The 15,642-nt window shown below is 41.0% G+C and overlaps 1 protein-coding gene across 4 annotated transcripts in view; it reads right to left on the bottom strand.

Annotated features, from left to right (window-relative positions):
* Positions 1-14,811, bottom strand: part of LOC149311290 (mitogen-activated protein kinase kinase kinase 7) — a 49,990-nt gene extending 35,179 nt beyond the window's left edge. Inside the window, exons 1-4 of one of the 4 annotated variants that reach the window (XM_089530718.1) lie at positions 14,296-14,811; positions 10,174-10,284; positions 4,504-4,569; positions 2,127-2,172 (exon numbers count right to left, since the gene is read on the bottom strand). In XM_089530718.1, the coding sequence (XP_089386844.1) occupies positions 2,127-2,172; positions 4,504-4,569; positions 10,174-10,284; positions 14,296-14,385 (313 nt within the window). In that variant the 5' untranslated portion in view covers positions 14,386-14,811. Of the gene's footprint in view, positions 1-2,126; positions 2,173-4,503; positions 4,570-10,173; positions 10,285-14,295 lie in introns of those variants that run through there. The other 3 variants (XM_089530720.1, XM_089530719.1, XM_089530721.1) reach the window with 3 other exon arrangements.
* Positions 14,812-15,642: the final 831 nt, after the last annotated feature.

Genomic DNA, 15,642 nt, shown 5'->3' with positions numbered 1-15,642 from the left:
CATGTATAAGTTGGGGACAGGTTTTGGGAGCAAAATTATGGATTTAAAAATGATCTGTGGATAAGTTATGGGTGAAACCTGGGGGCACATAAAAAAGGATCTAAAAGATGAAGCAAAGAAAAATGATGCCTGGCAGGCACAACTGTTTGTGCTCACACTAAAGACTGGATAGATGAGGAGGGACTATGATAAAAGGTGATGTGTGATATGTGGGGGAGGTGACCAGGTACAGGTTGGGCTGAGAACAAGTACACATGACAAAATGGATGAACAGGCAAAGCAAAGAAAATAGTGACAACAGCCTGAAACACAAAGGCCAAATAAGGCAGCTTCAGGCCACTCTGGGGATGTGGTGTTCAAATGATGTATGCTCACAAAGTGGCCAGAAGCTGCTCTGATGCTGAGATCTTGTTCTTTAGACCGTATCAAAAAGAAGCAGATTAAATTCGACTCCTGTCGGCCCCAATTTGGGACCACGGTGGCGGCCTGCTTGACAAGTGGGCTGTGCGGTCACCACAGTCCCAGCCCCATTGTGGCCGGAGTGGCCTCTGGCCGCTCATTCTGGGCCCTGTGTTCCAGGCCAATATTAGCAGTGACTATAACCTTTAGTTGTCATGTGGTAACTTTGCCTGATTTTAACCCAGAAAAGTTGACAAATGTACACAAAAATCCTTTAAAGCCTGATTCCTCTTGGTGCTACTTTGAGGGGAAACACCAAAGAGCTGCCACTATCACCATTTTGACAACCAGGCATTCAAAAAGGCCAGAAGTGGCACTGTGGCAGAGAGAACTGAATGGTTGATGCATATTTTAACTGCTCCTGGGACAGACTAAGCTCTCACTTTTGGCACACTGCTCAGAGAATAAGTTGATTCCTTTTTTGATACAAATTAAAGTACAGTACTCACACTGACCTACGGGTAAGTTGACAGGTTCTTTGGGTCAATTTTTTGACTAAAATTTCTAGATTTATATATGAGTATATACAGTATACAGCATATAGGGTTGTGGTTTTTTTTGGTTGTACTAAACCTTACAATCTAACAATGATTCCTGTAAACTGATGTGGAAAGCCAACTATGCCTATGTTGGGATGAATAAATTAACCAAAGGAACCAAACTAGTTTGAGACATCATTTCTGTTTAGCAGTATAGGATACATCTCCCCATGCCCCAGCCCATTTTATTTATGAATTACACCACTTCTGCACAAACGTTAAAAGATTGCTTGTGGCCAAAACAGACAGCCCTAAAGGAGTGGCGTCATGCTGTCCCTTTGAGCACTGGATTGAGGCTGTGGCAACCGCATGCCGCAGACCTGATCTGGCGTTTTTCCAGCCCAGAAAGAAGTGGCAAAATGCTGCTCTTTTTTGGGGTCGAAAAAAGGGCACCCATGCTACCAGGGCTTTTTGGTGTTTCAGTGTGTGTAAACATCGTGCTGCCGAAATGCCATGAAACCACTATGTGTGTGGTCAGCCAGGTGGCTTCCTGCCAGTGCCTAAATGCCGTGCTCAGCCGCCGCAGCCAACCCAGTGCTTACTGCCGGTCTGTTTTGGACCTTTGTTATAGGAATATCTCTGTTTTTGAAACAAAGCACAGGAGTAATTTTGGAGCTAAATTAGTAGAATAAGAACATCCATTGAGCGTTATTTGACTTCAGTGATGTTTGCAGTGGTGGTCAATAAACTGATGTGTACAATGTGTCCATGTGTACAAACCAATCTACTGGTACATTTATGTTACCACAGCTCAGCATGTTTTCACCAGCTGACTTGATAGAAATGGAATGATTTGTGATTTATGAACTTATGATGAAATAATCACACCATTTAATCTTTGTGTAACTCAGCAACAAACTCGAATTTGCCTGTATGAACTGCCTGTATCTCCACAATAATAACTAGACAGAGTTCATTAATGGTAGTTTACAAGGGTATTGAATGCTTGGTTCTGATTCCACCCCTCAGAAGATAAACAAAACAAGAACACATGAGCTCACACTATCAACCAAACACCAAAAACTAACCAAGCCACTTCTGTGTCTTTGATTTCATGAAAACAAATTTGTAAATGTACCCTTACATGTTAGGTAGTTCTGGACAATGCAATTCAAGAGAGATGCTCACCATTATAGAGCGAACCTCCTTCAGCATATTCCATAACAAGACATACCTTAATGAAAAAACAGGTTAAAAGAAGTTTTGTTTGTATAGTCAGCAATCATGGGGCAAATGGCAGTTTTAATAATAAAATCCTCACAGTTGATACTTTCTGCATTTAACTTCCTTTTGACCACTCTCTCTACAATTCTTATCATGTCAATTAAAAATACTATACTTGTTCCTTGAATTCTGGATAACACCTTGTACCCTTTGGGCAATTGATGAAGTGGGCAACATTGTACAAAAGATCATGCTAAAGAATATATATCACTTTTAAAGCTTTTAAGGTCCTCTTAGATTTTTCTACAGCTATAGAATCATGTGTGACAGTTTGGAAATGATTTAGTACTGGAAAAAAAAGCTGAAAATATGGAGGATTCTGAAATTCCCCCCACCTGAATTTGTGTCTGAATTCGGAGGATATTGACTATGGAGTGAAACAGACCTCCCAAAAAGGGCAGATTGGGACTACCCTGGACCTGTGGCAAACAGACGTGCACACCCCCAATCTGCTCTCCTGTCACAGTTCTGAATGGTTCCCTGAAAAGAAGCAGGTTTCTACCACTCCTTTTCAAGGTGGCTTTTCCAGGTTGGGGTGGCTTCGGGGTGTGCATCATGTGATCGCCATGCTCCCAAGCTGCCCTGCTGTGGGCTTTTTTTGAATGTCTGTTTTGCTCCTGCCTACCCTTATTAGTACAAAAGCAACAATGACTTCAAATCATACAATTTTTTCTTTTTCTGATTTTGAGACTTCAAAGAGACAATTGCACAAATGATCTTACTGCAGGTTTAATTTTCTTCTAAACGTACTCTTCACAACCCTTTAACTACTCTACTTACTGCTGCACTACCCTGTAAATCAGAGCATAAAAAGAAATCCTGATGGACATCTGTGCTTATCTGAGCTGCATTAAACATTTAGTTGCATTAAACATTTTTGCACATTGGTAACACAGAAAGGGGGGGGGGGAAGAATGAAACAGGCGGAAGGAAATGAAACGTATGGCAAATGTCATGCACCAGTTCCAGAATTAATTTTGAAAATACTTTATGACTTTGCTATTCTTTTATCTGGTCTAAATCTGAGGCTATGCCTGTTTGGTTAATATTTCCTCTGGGCTGTTTGTTCATTGGCAGTTTCACTCTTGCCCAGAAGATGTGAGGTATTTTGGCTTATAGGTTCCACAGATATTACTCAACTGAACTGAATTGGTCTGCATTGCCTGTTGAAATATCTCTGGATTTGGATGGAAAATAAGACTCAAATTACTCCATTTATTCATTTATTTAATTTAAATCTTGCATTTCAATATGACCCAAGACAGCTCACAATTTGAGTTGGAACAAAACATAGTTAAAATGAAGTATTTGGTGTAAGGTTAATATACAGTGGATTCTTGTATCCGCTGGGGTTTGCTTCCAGGACACCCAATGGATACCAAAATACATGGATGCTCATGTCCCATTATATACAATAATCTAGTAAAATGGTGTGCCTTATATAAAATGGCAAAATCAGATTGAATCTGTGGATGCAGAATCCATGGATAAAGAAGGCTGATTGTACTTAAGATGAATGTTGTACCACAAATACTGTAAATTCCTCAAGGTACTGCACTATATATCTTTCAGGTTTATTTTCAAAAAATCAGTCTATTTCTAGGAAGTTTTTATTGGCTCCTTACAACTTCATTTTTCACTTAAACAGATGCAACTATAATTTTCAAAAGGAGAATATAATTTTCCAGACTTGTGTTTCATAAGGTGTGCCTTCTAACTTCTACAAATAGCTGGCAAACATGGCATAATTCAGATTCTTCTCTCTAGGCAATTTTGGAATCAACTTACTTGGAATCTTTTTTTTTTTTAAAAAGACTCCCTCTATTCACTTATGGATGTGATTTCTGTTGCCAGGATAGCCTGGTACATAGTATCTTTTTATTTACAATTTGATCCATATAGTGCTACTATGCTATCTAGGGGACAACCCAGTTGTTAAGATTGTGAGATCAACCTTTTCATGGAAAAAATGTATTGTTTGTGTATGTATAATCATAATGCCCTAAACAATAAAGGGAGAACAGAGCCAATGTAATATGTAGAAAGAAAACAAATAAAGAGTTAGTGTTATTTTTATGTCAGCTCTGACTTATGGCCACCCTATTCTAGGGTTTCCTTATTCAAATCTTCCATTTTTCCTGAATCTTAGTCCAGGACTCCAACCACTGTGCTGGCACTGATATTTCCATTTACTTCGAACAAAACCTACATATACATATATATTTTTGGTCCCACAACAAAATCACACTGTGGCTGTAAAACCTGAAGAGGTAGTACTTACTGGGTTCAAACAAGCACCATATAACTTGACAATATTAGGATGGTTCACACGTGAAAGCTGTCGAAGCTGAAATTTAAAAACAAGCAATTTATTTAAAGGCCAAATACTTAGGCCCAACTTGCTCATTTCTTAAAACTTTTTTCATGATTGATTCATAGCCAATTATAAAAGGCCAGGTTTGATGCTATATAATAATATTGTTTTCAAGAGTTGCCATCCACTTCCGTTCCTTACTTTAATCCCTATAAAGCTACAACACAAGATATAAAGACTGCATTTTTAGAACACCTATTGCTACAATGACCCTCTGGATATGGCTCAAGATATTTGTCCTGTTACATATTTCACTTCTAAAATTTCCCTTGCTAGCCTATGATTCCCATTGATCTATTGCAAGTGTTTCTTTCTCAGTACTAAATTGGAACATAAAACCTGTATACAGGTCAGCCTTGACAGCCATTTATCTCTCCTAAATGACACCTCCCAGCAGGACCTCTCGTACTTTCCAAGTTTTCTGTGCAAAGAATTTAGAGAGAGAAGTGCCAGACATGTGCCTTTCCTTCAATAGTAGAGGGTGATGGTTTTTCATCTCACATGAGCCCTGTTCAGATGCTGAGCATGATCCTGGATCAAGCAGAGCATTCTACCCACCTTCAAGCTAAGGAAGCTGACATTAAGGGAGTAAAGTCAATTCACAGTGAAACATAGGGGCACAGGACAACATGCATGGCTCCATGCCTGAATGGCCACACAGAGAATTTGTGTAGGGAATTTCATACATTCAGAAGGCGGAAGAAAACTTTTTTCCCCCCATTTCTAAGTTTTTTGAAACCCCAATATGAAGTAGGCAATGAAACCAGCTGTTTCTCAGACTTCCAAAGAAACTGAGAGAATAATGTCCTTCTATCACTTACTGCTATGCTTGGAAAGTAGTCAGAACAGTGAGCATTTTTCTTGCTGTTTCTGAATGCCCTTAGCAAGGATGGGCAACACAAAATCTAAATGAAGCCTTTCATAGCTGTGTATCTCGCTGGATCACCTGATGCTACTGAGAATCTAGTACCCTATTTCCCAGCAGGGTCACTTGTTCTGTAGAAGGAGATGCACAGGGATGGCCTGGCAGTGTTGGGGGAAAGGATGAAACCCCTAAAGGATCTGCATGGGCAATAAACATCAGAGGTTTTACACAATGAAAAATGAAAGGGTGATCCCCATGCCTGTCCTCTACCATGTCAGACGAGATAAGAAGTTGGTGCTGCCTCTAAACAATGGCTACCCAAGTGTATCTAAGATGCTGATTTGCAGTTTAGAACAAATTCAAACTAACATTTATACTTACACAGTTGCATATTGTAACAAAATGGCAAGTGCCTTCAATCCAAAGAGGCCATACTACACCTTTTGAAACACTTTTACACAGATGACCTTGTATTACTTTTATACACGTCCTTTAAAAATAATATTTAGCTTCATATCACAATTAGGAAGTGTATGGAAACCTTATATGCAAACCATTAGTTGCGATGACTAACTAATACTCCATTGAACTTGACATATCAACTAGCCAAGAAATCCACTAACACACTAAGTCTAGGTTAAAATTCACTGCATATATATTTATACAGATTGACTCTAACTGTGAATTGCCTCTCTACTCAGTCATTGGGACTGCAGCTGAAGAGACAGGAATAAGGTTTGGAATAGATATGTACATGGTGACTTCAGCTGAAGAAAAGAAAAAGAGTCACTTATATCAATTCACAGACTATACTTATCTCTAAATATATAAAGCATTTTGCCATACCCTGTCATATCATCTTATGTGACAATGTAATATTGTAAATATTTTGGATGCCAGTTTATAGTGAAGTAAGAAACAAATGTGACTTAATTTCAAAATATAAATTGTCTTTATCTTGGATTTTGATGGGGTTTTAGCAACTTGTCTCAAAAGGACTTATGGTTGTAATTTTATTGTTGGCAGTACATTTGAATTTGCTGTTCACAAACAGTCTAGTAATAATCTGCTTGTGCTTATTCAGTGACATACAATTTTGCCTTATTTACAAATTCACTAAGTAATTTCGGGTGTCTGATGGACAAAAACAAATAAACACATTTACTGATATAGTTTTGTTTCTTTCATATATAAACAATCAACTTTCAGTACAGCTTTTCTCAGACCAACTCAGGCGGGTTATAGACCGCCGCTTTGCGGTGGTCTCCCGCCGGCGCCATTTGCTCCGTGAGGGAGCCGCAGCAGCCACACCGTGCGGCTCCCGCGCAGAGCAAAAAAGAAGCTCCATTTTGGAGCTTCTTTTGCAGCGCCTCTATGACGTCGCGAGGCGCCTGGGGCGGACTCGCGACGTCATAGACGCCGCGCGACGTCCAGACGCACAGTGTCCGATACGTAAAGATGGCGGTGCCCGTATGAACAGGGTGCCGCCATCTTGTACGTATTCTATACGTACTAGGGTTAGGGGAGTGCGGAAGCACCGCCCCTTCCTAACCCTAGTACGTATAGAATACGTACTAAATGGCGGTGTGTAACCCGCCTCAGATTCTTTTAGAAGGACCTAATTACAGTGTGCCTGCGTCATATGCTGGTGCGCTATACGCAGCTTTCAGCATATGCTGAAAGCCGCATGCGAACACATGGGACGCAAGAGGCAGCACATCCCATTAGGCTTAATGGGGCGTGTGTGCACTGCCGCACCACCGCATGCATGAGCCCCATTCAGTTAAATGGGGCTTGAGCATGCATGGTATTTGCTTTACGCAGGGAGTCCGGAACGGAACCCCCGCATAAAGCAAGGGGGCACTGTACTCCACAAATTTTGTATCCTTGTTAAATGCTCAGTGTCTGCCTTAATAGCAGTGCTCAGTGTTGGTTATAGCACCAAACTTTCTGGTCTTCTTTGGATCTACATTTTAATTTTTTATGGTTTGATTGGTTTAAAAACACATGCACACGTACAATCTAAATATTGTTTAAAAAGAGTTGAACACATGAGAAACGACAATCTCACTCTCTGTTCTGCACATACAAGTGTGAATAGGGAAACTGAAGTATACAGTATTCACCATCCAGCCCACAAACTTCTTTCTTTCTACTAATACCCCCAATTAGTGACTGAGAAGAATTATTTAATCTTTGAGTTCCCTGCACTGAATTTTGCAATCAGGAAAGCTGTTTTAATAAGGTGAGTTATGCTTTGCAAGCTGGAAAGCTGTAATTTGTATGCTTGTTGGACATTGTCCAAACTGGTGAGAATTAAATCTGACTGCACATACTGTTCTTTGGCCTTGCATTCTGCTGGAATTCCACTGGAAGTCCCTGAGATTGGCTGTACAGTGGGCCCATGGTGTAGACCCCCCCCCCCCATGGATACCAAAATCCATGGAAACGCAAGTCCCATTATATACAATGGCTTGGTAAAATGGCAAAATCAAAGTTTGTTTTTTACATTTTTTTTCTTGTTTAGAGTATTTTCAAGCCATGGATGGCTGAATTTCTGGATGCAGAATCCAAGGATATGGAGGGCCAACTGTATTATGTTACATCAATAACCCATCTGAAGTAATCTGCAGAGTTCATTATTCAAGATCATCAAGCAGCTAACAGACTATCCATACAGACAAGAGTTCAACCTTTAATCATGCATGTGAGCTTTCCCATATATGAACAAATGGTGGAAGTCATAGTCATAGCACTTTGGGAAATGCCCTAAATCCTTTCACCAACATGGCCAGTATGATTTTTATGGTTCATGGATGCCTCTTGCCAGTTTGCTTCTTCCCACAATGGAGCCATGAATTTCGGTATTCAGTCTTACACAACTCCATTTTTCCTTTTCACCTTAATCCGTGGAAGCTGGTTTCAGTATTAAATTGGTGCCCACTGGGGTAATGGCCTGGATGAGGACAAATAAACTGAAGCTTAATCCAGATGAGACAAGAGTTGCTCCTGGGAACTCACAAGGCTGATCAAGGAACGGGGGTACACAAATTGTGCTGGATGAGGTTACTCTCCCCCTAAAAACACAGATCTGCAGTTTGTGTGTACTGCTGGATTCAGCCCTCAACTGGGATACTCAGGGTTTTTTCAGTGGCCAGATGTTTATCTATAAAATTACAAGCAGTGTCCCAAATGTGTCTATTCCTAGAGATGCCTGACCTGACCAATGTGACATATTTTGGTTTCATCCCATTTGTGCATGCAGAGTTGTCCTCAAAGAATATTCAGAAACTTCAACTGATTGAAAGAGTTTTGAACAGAGTGTTTACTGGGACTGGTAACAGGAAGCACACAACACTCTTATTAAAATGACTCTATTAGTTGCCAGTCTGTTTCCAGGTGCAATCAAAAGTAGAGTTTATGACCCATAAATGCCCATGAGGCCTACCATATATACTCAACTATAAATCGATCTCATGTATAAGTTGAGGGCAAGTTTGGGGGCCAAAATTATGGATTTTGATACGACCCATGGATAAGTCAAGGGTAAAATTTAGGGGCATATAGCAAAGGATCTAAAGGATGAAGCAAAGGAAAACAATGTCAAAGAATGTCAAAAAATTCCAGCAGCCATAACTCTTGCCGCTCACTCTTAAAGCTGGATAGATAAGAGAGAAACCGGGATCGGTGCTTCCAGGACAGATTATACCCTTGCCTTTCACAAGGCAATGGTTCCTTCTTTTAAATAAGAGTTAAGATACAATACTTACACTGACCCATGGATAAGTCGACTTAGGGTTTTGGGGTCAATTTTTTGACCTAAATTTCTAGACTTATACATGAGTATATACAGTAGGTCATACAGGGACTCTATATGACCAGATCTTCCCATAAGAGCTTTCATGTTCTAAGCTCCTTAGTGAAGGCATTTGTTTTGATCCCACACTTGCACATGCATATTTTGTGGGAACATAAGAAAAGACTTTATCTGTGACTGCTCCCACTCTGTAACTCCCTTCCTAGGCTGGCTCATTCTGTCTTTTTTTACACGGCCAGGTGAAGATCCTTTTCTTCAAGCAGAAAAGGAACTTTTTACAGAGATGTAGTACTTTTATTTTTTTGCTTTTGAATCAGTGTTTTAAATTATTTTAATTCTAGACAATATAATATTATTTTAATATCACTTTTTAAACTATATGTGTTTTTACTTCTTTCTTTTTTTCTTTACTTTTTTTTGTAGTCTTGCAAACCCGTGGAGTCCCAGTTTTGGCAAAAGGTAGAGCATAAAGAATAGAATAATTGAACACATCCTCATGGACATAAAAACGTTTCTGAACACAATCTAGGAACAAATCTAAGAGAACATTTTATGACTCATGTATAAAATCATCACCAATATATCTCTCAATATATCATTATTACTATTTTCTCTTTTTGAATCCCCATTGTAAGTATGTTAATGCATCGAGTATGTAAGTGTGTTATTGTGTATGTTTGGTGTTTGTATATTTGATTGTCTGTTTTAAGTTTCAATAAAATTTATAAAAAAAAAAATCATCACCAATACAAATCCATGGATTTTAAGACAGAAATTCTAATTACATATTACTGATGGTAGTTTTCAGTAGGTGCACTGAGCATAATCTAAATACTATTCCAGAATTAACAGACTGCTAGACTTTATTAGAATACATTTTAAAGCAAAATTATACCTCTACTATGAAGGCTTTTCTTTCAGATTCACTTTCAATTTGCTTAATGGCCACATCTTTCCCTCGCCATTTTGCTTTGCAAACTACTCCAAAGGCTCCTCTTCCAACAACCTAAGCAAAAAGGAAATTGGAAACATTGATAAATATGTCAAACAAATTATAGTTCCAATAATTATTCGCTTAACACACCTCTATGTTCTGCAAAAGGGCCCACATCATCTCTGAAGATGCATATATTTCATAAGCTCTTCACTGTGGAGAGCCAGCATGGTGTAGCGGTTTGAGCATTGGACTATGACACTAGAGAACATCTTGTGAACACATTTTGACAAGAAAACTCTGTGATATGTTTTTCTTAGGGTTGCCATAAGTCAAAAATGACTTGAAAGCACACAACAATAAACAACCCCTTGTTTTCAGAACACTTGACAGGTAACAAAACTGTAGTTTAATCATGTACCTGGAAACTACTTCACAATGTTGGTGGGCTGAGTTTCACCTCTTGCATCTTGGTGTGCCAGTTTCTGTAGATGAATTTTCACACTCATGTATTTGATTTTGAATGTGCCCAACAACAAAAGCTCCCTGTACACTAATCTCTCTTGGGGATGCAAGCTCATTTTTCCTCCTCCTCCTGCATTCATACTGACTCCCTTCCTCTTGTTGCTAGCAGCAGCAGTCTCATCATTTGGGAAGAATGGGGGAAGACACAAAAAGGTAACTTTTAAAAGTTTAAAACTTAATCCCCCCACCCAATTAACCTGATCCTCTAGTGAAGCTTATATTATTAATGCGTTGCCTCTCTCACACCCTCCTTTCCTCCTTGTTACAGGCTCCTGAGCTCACCACTAACTACACCTAACTTACAAACGAACAGTGCAAGGCAACCATCTATGTGACCCTCCTTCCTTCCCCTCTCCACTACTCTGAATCAGAAAAGACTCATTATGTTACACAGAAAAATAATAAAATCAAAGCTCTGCTTGTTACAAGCAAAAAGGTATCACCATTCCAGGTCCTCAGCAAAAACTAACTAGTTACCAAAGCAACTTGTTACAAGTAACATCTTATTTCCAAGCACTGATCCAGTTCCTAATCAAAGTAGACTTCCACACGAATTTGTCAGAACTAATAATTAAACTCATTTTCTTTGTTACACAGGCTAAAGAGATTCCATTTCTGAGGACATTACTTTCACAAACATTTCATACAGCTCTGTAGGTGTTCAACTGAAATATAGCTAGCTTTACTAGCTTTAAGCTCTTGACATTCAAATAAATGCAAGAAACTCATTTTTTTCAGATGTGTTTGATCAATGATGTTGGTCTCCAAATCCAAGAGTGGCAAGGTGACAATCTGAAACTGGAAGCTGTATTTGCCCCATAGGCAAGAGAAGCAGTTTACTGAGAAATGATGCATTCTACAGTCTGAGATGAACTGTTCTTTGTATTTGACTGAATTCCATTTCCACATCTTTGTGCCACTACAAATTCCTTCCTTATTCTGTTATGAATTTCACAGAACAGTGTTTGTGATATTTTGCTAGAAGACTGAGAGAGTAAAGTTCGTCTTCGGGCACCAGTGAGCATACATTCAGACCAATACTAAGTATCGGCATAAACACTTTTGTTGTCTCACAGATGGATGGATGATTTAATTATAACTACTTGCATTTGTCTGATTATTGGCAAGAACAAAAGTTGATCAACGATGCATTATGTATGCACACAATGCCATTAGTGCTGGGATTTGTTTGCCCAAAGAGCAAAACGTATAGTGAACCTTTCACCAATTGTCTACGTTCCATTGACTTCAGTGGGGCTTATTTCATCTAGTTTGTGAGCATTTCTGTTGGGTGATCTGTCAAGTTCTATATGCATACCCTTTCCCCCATGTAGTTAGTAGTTCCTGCCTGGCTATTTGGATCCAGTCTCTTTTCTCCTTCATAGTGGACATTTTTGTTGTTATATCTGTGTGCTTTCATTGCTATTCATTCAGATGCAAGTATGTGGCAATGGGGCACAGGGCTAAGGACAGGTGGAGGTATGTAGAGAAGTTTGTCCTTTGAAGTACTTCCTTGTGGGATCTTGCAACAATTGGTCACTTCTGCCCTGGCCAGGGGCTTTGGTGCATTACATAGCCCCTAAGCCCATGGCTGATCTAACCTGACTTTCATAAATGCATGGCTTGCACTGGTCTGGATGTCAGTCATCATTGGTACACTGCAACTGGTCTGTTTCCATGTCATGCCAGTACTGATCTGGAAGATGCAATTTAATCAAGATTTATGCAGTCTTCATTCTTGTTCTTGGTTACCCCACCTGTCCTTTATTTTGTTTCCAACTATGGGCCCAAATTTTCTGTTCCATGACTACAAGTTTAGATTTGTTTGCCTTAGGCGTATATTTTAGGGAGCAAGGGGCATATGGATAACCGAGGACCATGGGTGGTCAACAACATATTGGGATATAAGACCATGAAGGATTTGACATTGGGCTGAACAGTTATTGCTGGATTGGGAGCAGAAAAAATGTATCCACTGTAAGGATTTTAAAGAGGGGTATCACATAAAAAGATCCATGAGAGACTTTGACAAGAGTTAAGTTGGGAGAGGGTGGCACTTTGGAAATTGGATTGCCACTCACATCCCCCCTTATCACTAGCTATGCTGGCCATGTCTGATGGGCATTTTAATGTATCTGAAGGACTAAACATTTCTCAGCCTGACATGAGTAAGTGAAGGCACTGTCAGCCACATGTCTATATTTTACTGGGTATGTGCTCCTTCTCAATAATGGTTTATTACAGTTTCCCAGCACATATGTGTAAGTGAAGTTACACAAATGTAGGATGCTCACATATGAAAATACACCCATAGGCTTCATTCCCTTTCTCTCCTAGTACCTTCAACCAAGAGCTCTCAGGATAATATGATATGATGTGGCCTAAGGCTTTCCATGACTGATACAAAACATGTTCTCCACTATATTCTTCCCAGACTGCAAACTGTCAACCCTCCCATTATAATAATATAAGGAAATACCAAATGCCACTTGAGGCTGCATAGATATGAAGTCAAAGGCTTTCATGGCCAGCATCCATAGATTTTTGTGGTTTTTTGGGGCTCTGTGGCCATGTTCTAGAAGAATTTTGTCCTGATGTTTCTCCAGCATCTGTGGCTGGCATCTTTAGAGAACGCTTGCCTGGAAAGGAGTCCTTTCCATGCCAGCGTTCTCTGAAGATGCCAGCCACAGATGCTGGTGAAACGTCAGGAAGAAACTCTTCTAGAACATGGCCACAGAGCCCCAAAAAACCACAAAAATTTACACTGCATAGATAGCTTGAAAAATTAAACTTGCTGCAAAGAGTTGTAAGGTCTACTAACTATCATAGTGTGGGTCTTTTAGATGTGCGTATCTTTTGGGTTTGTTCCATGTATGCCTTTGGGGTATGTTCAGATCTTGATGTGAGCCAAATATCAACAGGTTGGCTTCAGATCTAAATTTTGGAACCTAGACTCAGGGCAGGTACTTTATAAAGTGCTTTGGGTGTGTGTGAGTGTGTGTGTGTGTAAATTCTTCCTTCTCAAAGGAATTACTCAGTGGTTTTGAGTAACTGACCCAAGATGACCCTGAAATGGCTGAGTAGACACTTGAGCCTGAATTTATGCAATCTAACGCTGGTCCTAAACACACTGCAGAAACAATCCAGTCTGAGACTACTTTAACTGCCCTGGCTCAATACTAGAAGATCCTGGGAAGTGTAGTTTTGTGAGGCATGTAGCCTTCTCTGTCAGAGAGAGCTGCAGCGTGTTTGATCCAAAGGGATCAAAAAGAGGGATTTGGAAAGAAATTAAAAGCGAATAGGAAGGTGGCATTCATACAGATTGCGCTGCTTTGCTTTGTTGTTGTTGTTATTATTACGCATTATCTCCAGAGTGCGGATGCCCCAACCTCTCAGTCCCGGGAGCCTAGTGTCTGTGGGACACTTAGCCTTCTCTGCCAGGGAGAGCTCCGGTGCCACAGACCCTGCAACCCCAGCATTCCTAGCAGTCAAGGCGGCCTCAGCCTGGCTGATCCCCGCAGTGCCTCTCCCTCCCCGTCGTCTTCCGGGGACACCGACCTCTTCCACCTCGATGGCCTTGTAGTCGATCTCCTCGAAGTTGAGCACGGGCGGCGTTTCAATCATGTCCACGGAGGCGGCCGAAGACATCCCTCCGTCGGCGCCTCTTCGTGTCCCTGCCGCCTCCTCCTCCTCCTCCCCCGGGCCCTTCGTCGGCCCTCCCGGGCGGCGGGGTCTCCCCTCTGCTCGGCGGCAGGAGCAGCAGGAGCAGGCCTCCCGAGCCGCCCAGAGGCCTCATGCGAGGCTCCTGCGGGGCTTCACTGAGCCTGGAGCCCCCTCATTATTACCCCCGGCGGCGCCCAGCCTCCCCTCAAACACAGGCACTGCTAGGCCGCGGAGCCTGGGGGTCGCCTCGCCGAGGGCGCCGGGGCAGGAGCGCGCCCGGGGGGAGGCCAGGAAAGCCTCACAAGGGCCAGGCCTCCTCCTCCTCCTCGTCGTAGGCCTCGGCCCTCCTCTTCCTTCCCCGCTGCTCCGCCTCCCTCAGGCCCCGAGCGAGGAAGCAGAGGAGGGAAAGGCCCAGGAGGAGGAGACTGGAGAGGCCCCGCAAAATGGAGGCCTTTCCTTCTCTTCCTTTCTTTTTTGTGTTTCTGGAATTGGCTCCCAATCAGTCTTTTTTAAATTATTAAATTATTTAATAGCTGTACACATAGAACTTACTTTCTACAGAGCAGAGGTACATAAAATTCAACATCTTTGTACATATTGTACAAATATATATTTATACACACACACATATATTTGTGTGTGTGTGTGTATATATACACACAAATACACACTCCTCCCCCCCATATTTGTGGCTTTGATTATTCGCAGATACTGATTAATATGTTCTCTCTAGGAATATCTAGGTCCTCCAGTGCAACTCTATGGTCAACTTTAACCAAACGTTAAAGCACTGAAAGGCCTAGAGATCCCCAGAGAGAACACTCCACTCGGCCTTTGCAGCTCCTCCAGGGCAGTCTATGGTCAGTCTCTGTCGGACGTTGGCCACAGAGTTGCCCTGGAGGACATAGAGATTCCTGGAGAGGCCTCCTCTCAGGTAAAAGTGTGGTGTTTTTCTTATTTGCAGTTTTTATACATTCACGGGGGTCTTGTGCCCCTAACCCTAGAGAATATGGAGGCACAAGTGTGTGTGTATGTGTATATGTATGTATGTGTGTGTATATATATATATATATATATATATGTACATAAATGTACATGTCATCTGATTTCCCTTATTCCCAAAGCACCTCAGTTCTTTCCCATTTCTCTTGAAACTGGTCTTCTGTTTTACCATTTATAATCATAGTTAATCTGTCCATTATTGACAGATAATTTAACTTTATTATCCTTGTATCTTCAAAC

Source organism: Sceloporus occidentalis, unplaced genomic scaffold, assembly GCF_023333645.1.
Source record: "Sceloporus occidentalis isolate IW3139 unplaced genomic scaffold, rSceOcc1.0.p SCAF_6, whole genome shotgun sequence".
Lineage (NCBI taxonomy): Eukaryota > Metazoa > Chordata > Lepidosauria > Squamata > Phrynosomatidae > Sceloporus > Sceloporus occidentalis.
The sequence above is the reverse complement of the archived record's forward strand: the minus strand, read 5'-3'. Positions and strand labels throughout refer to the sequence as shown.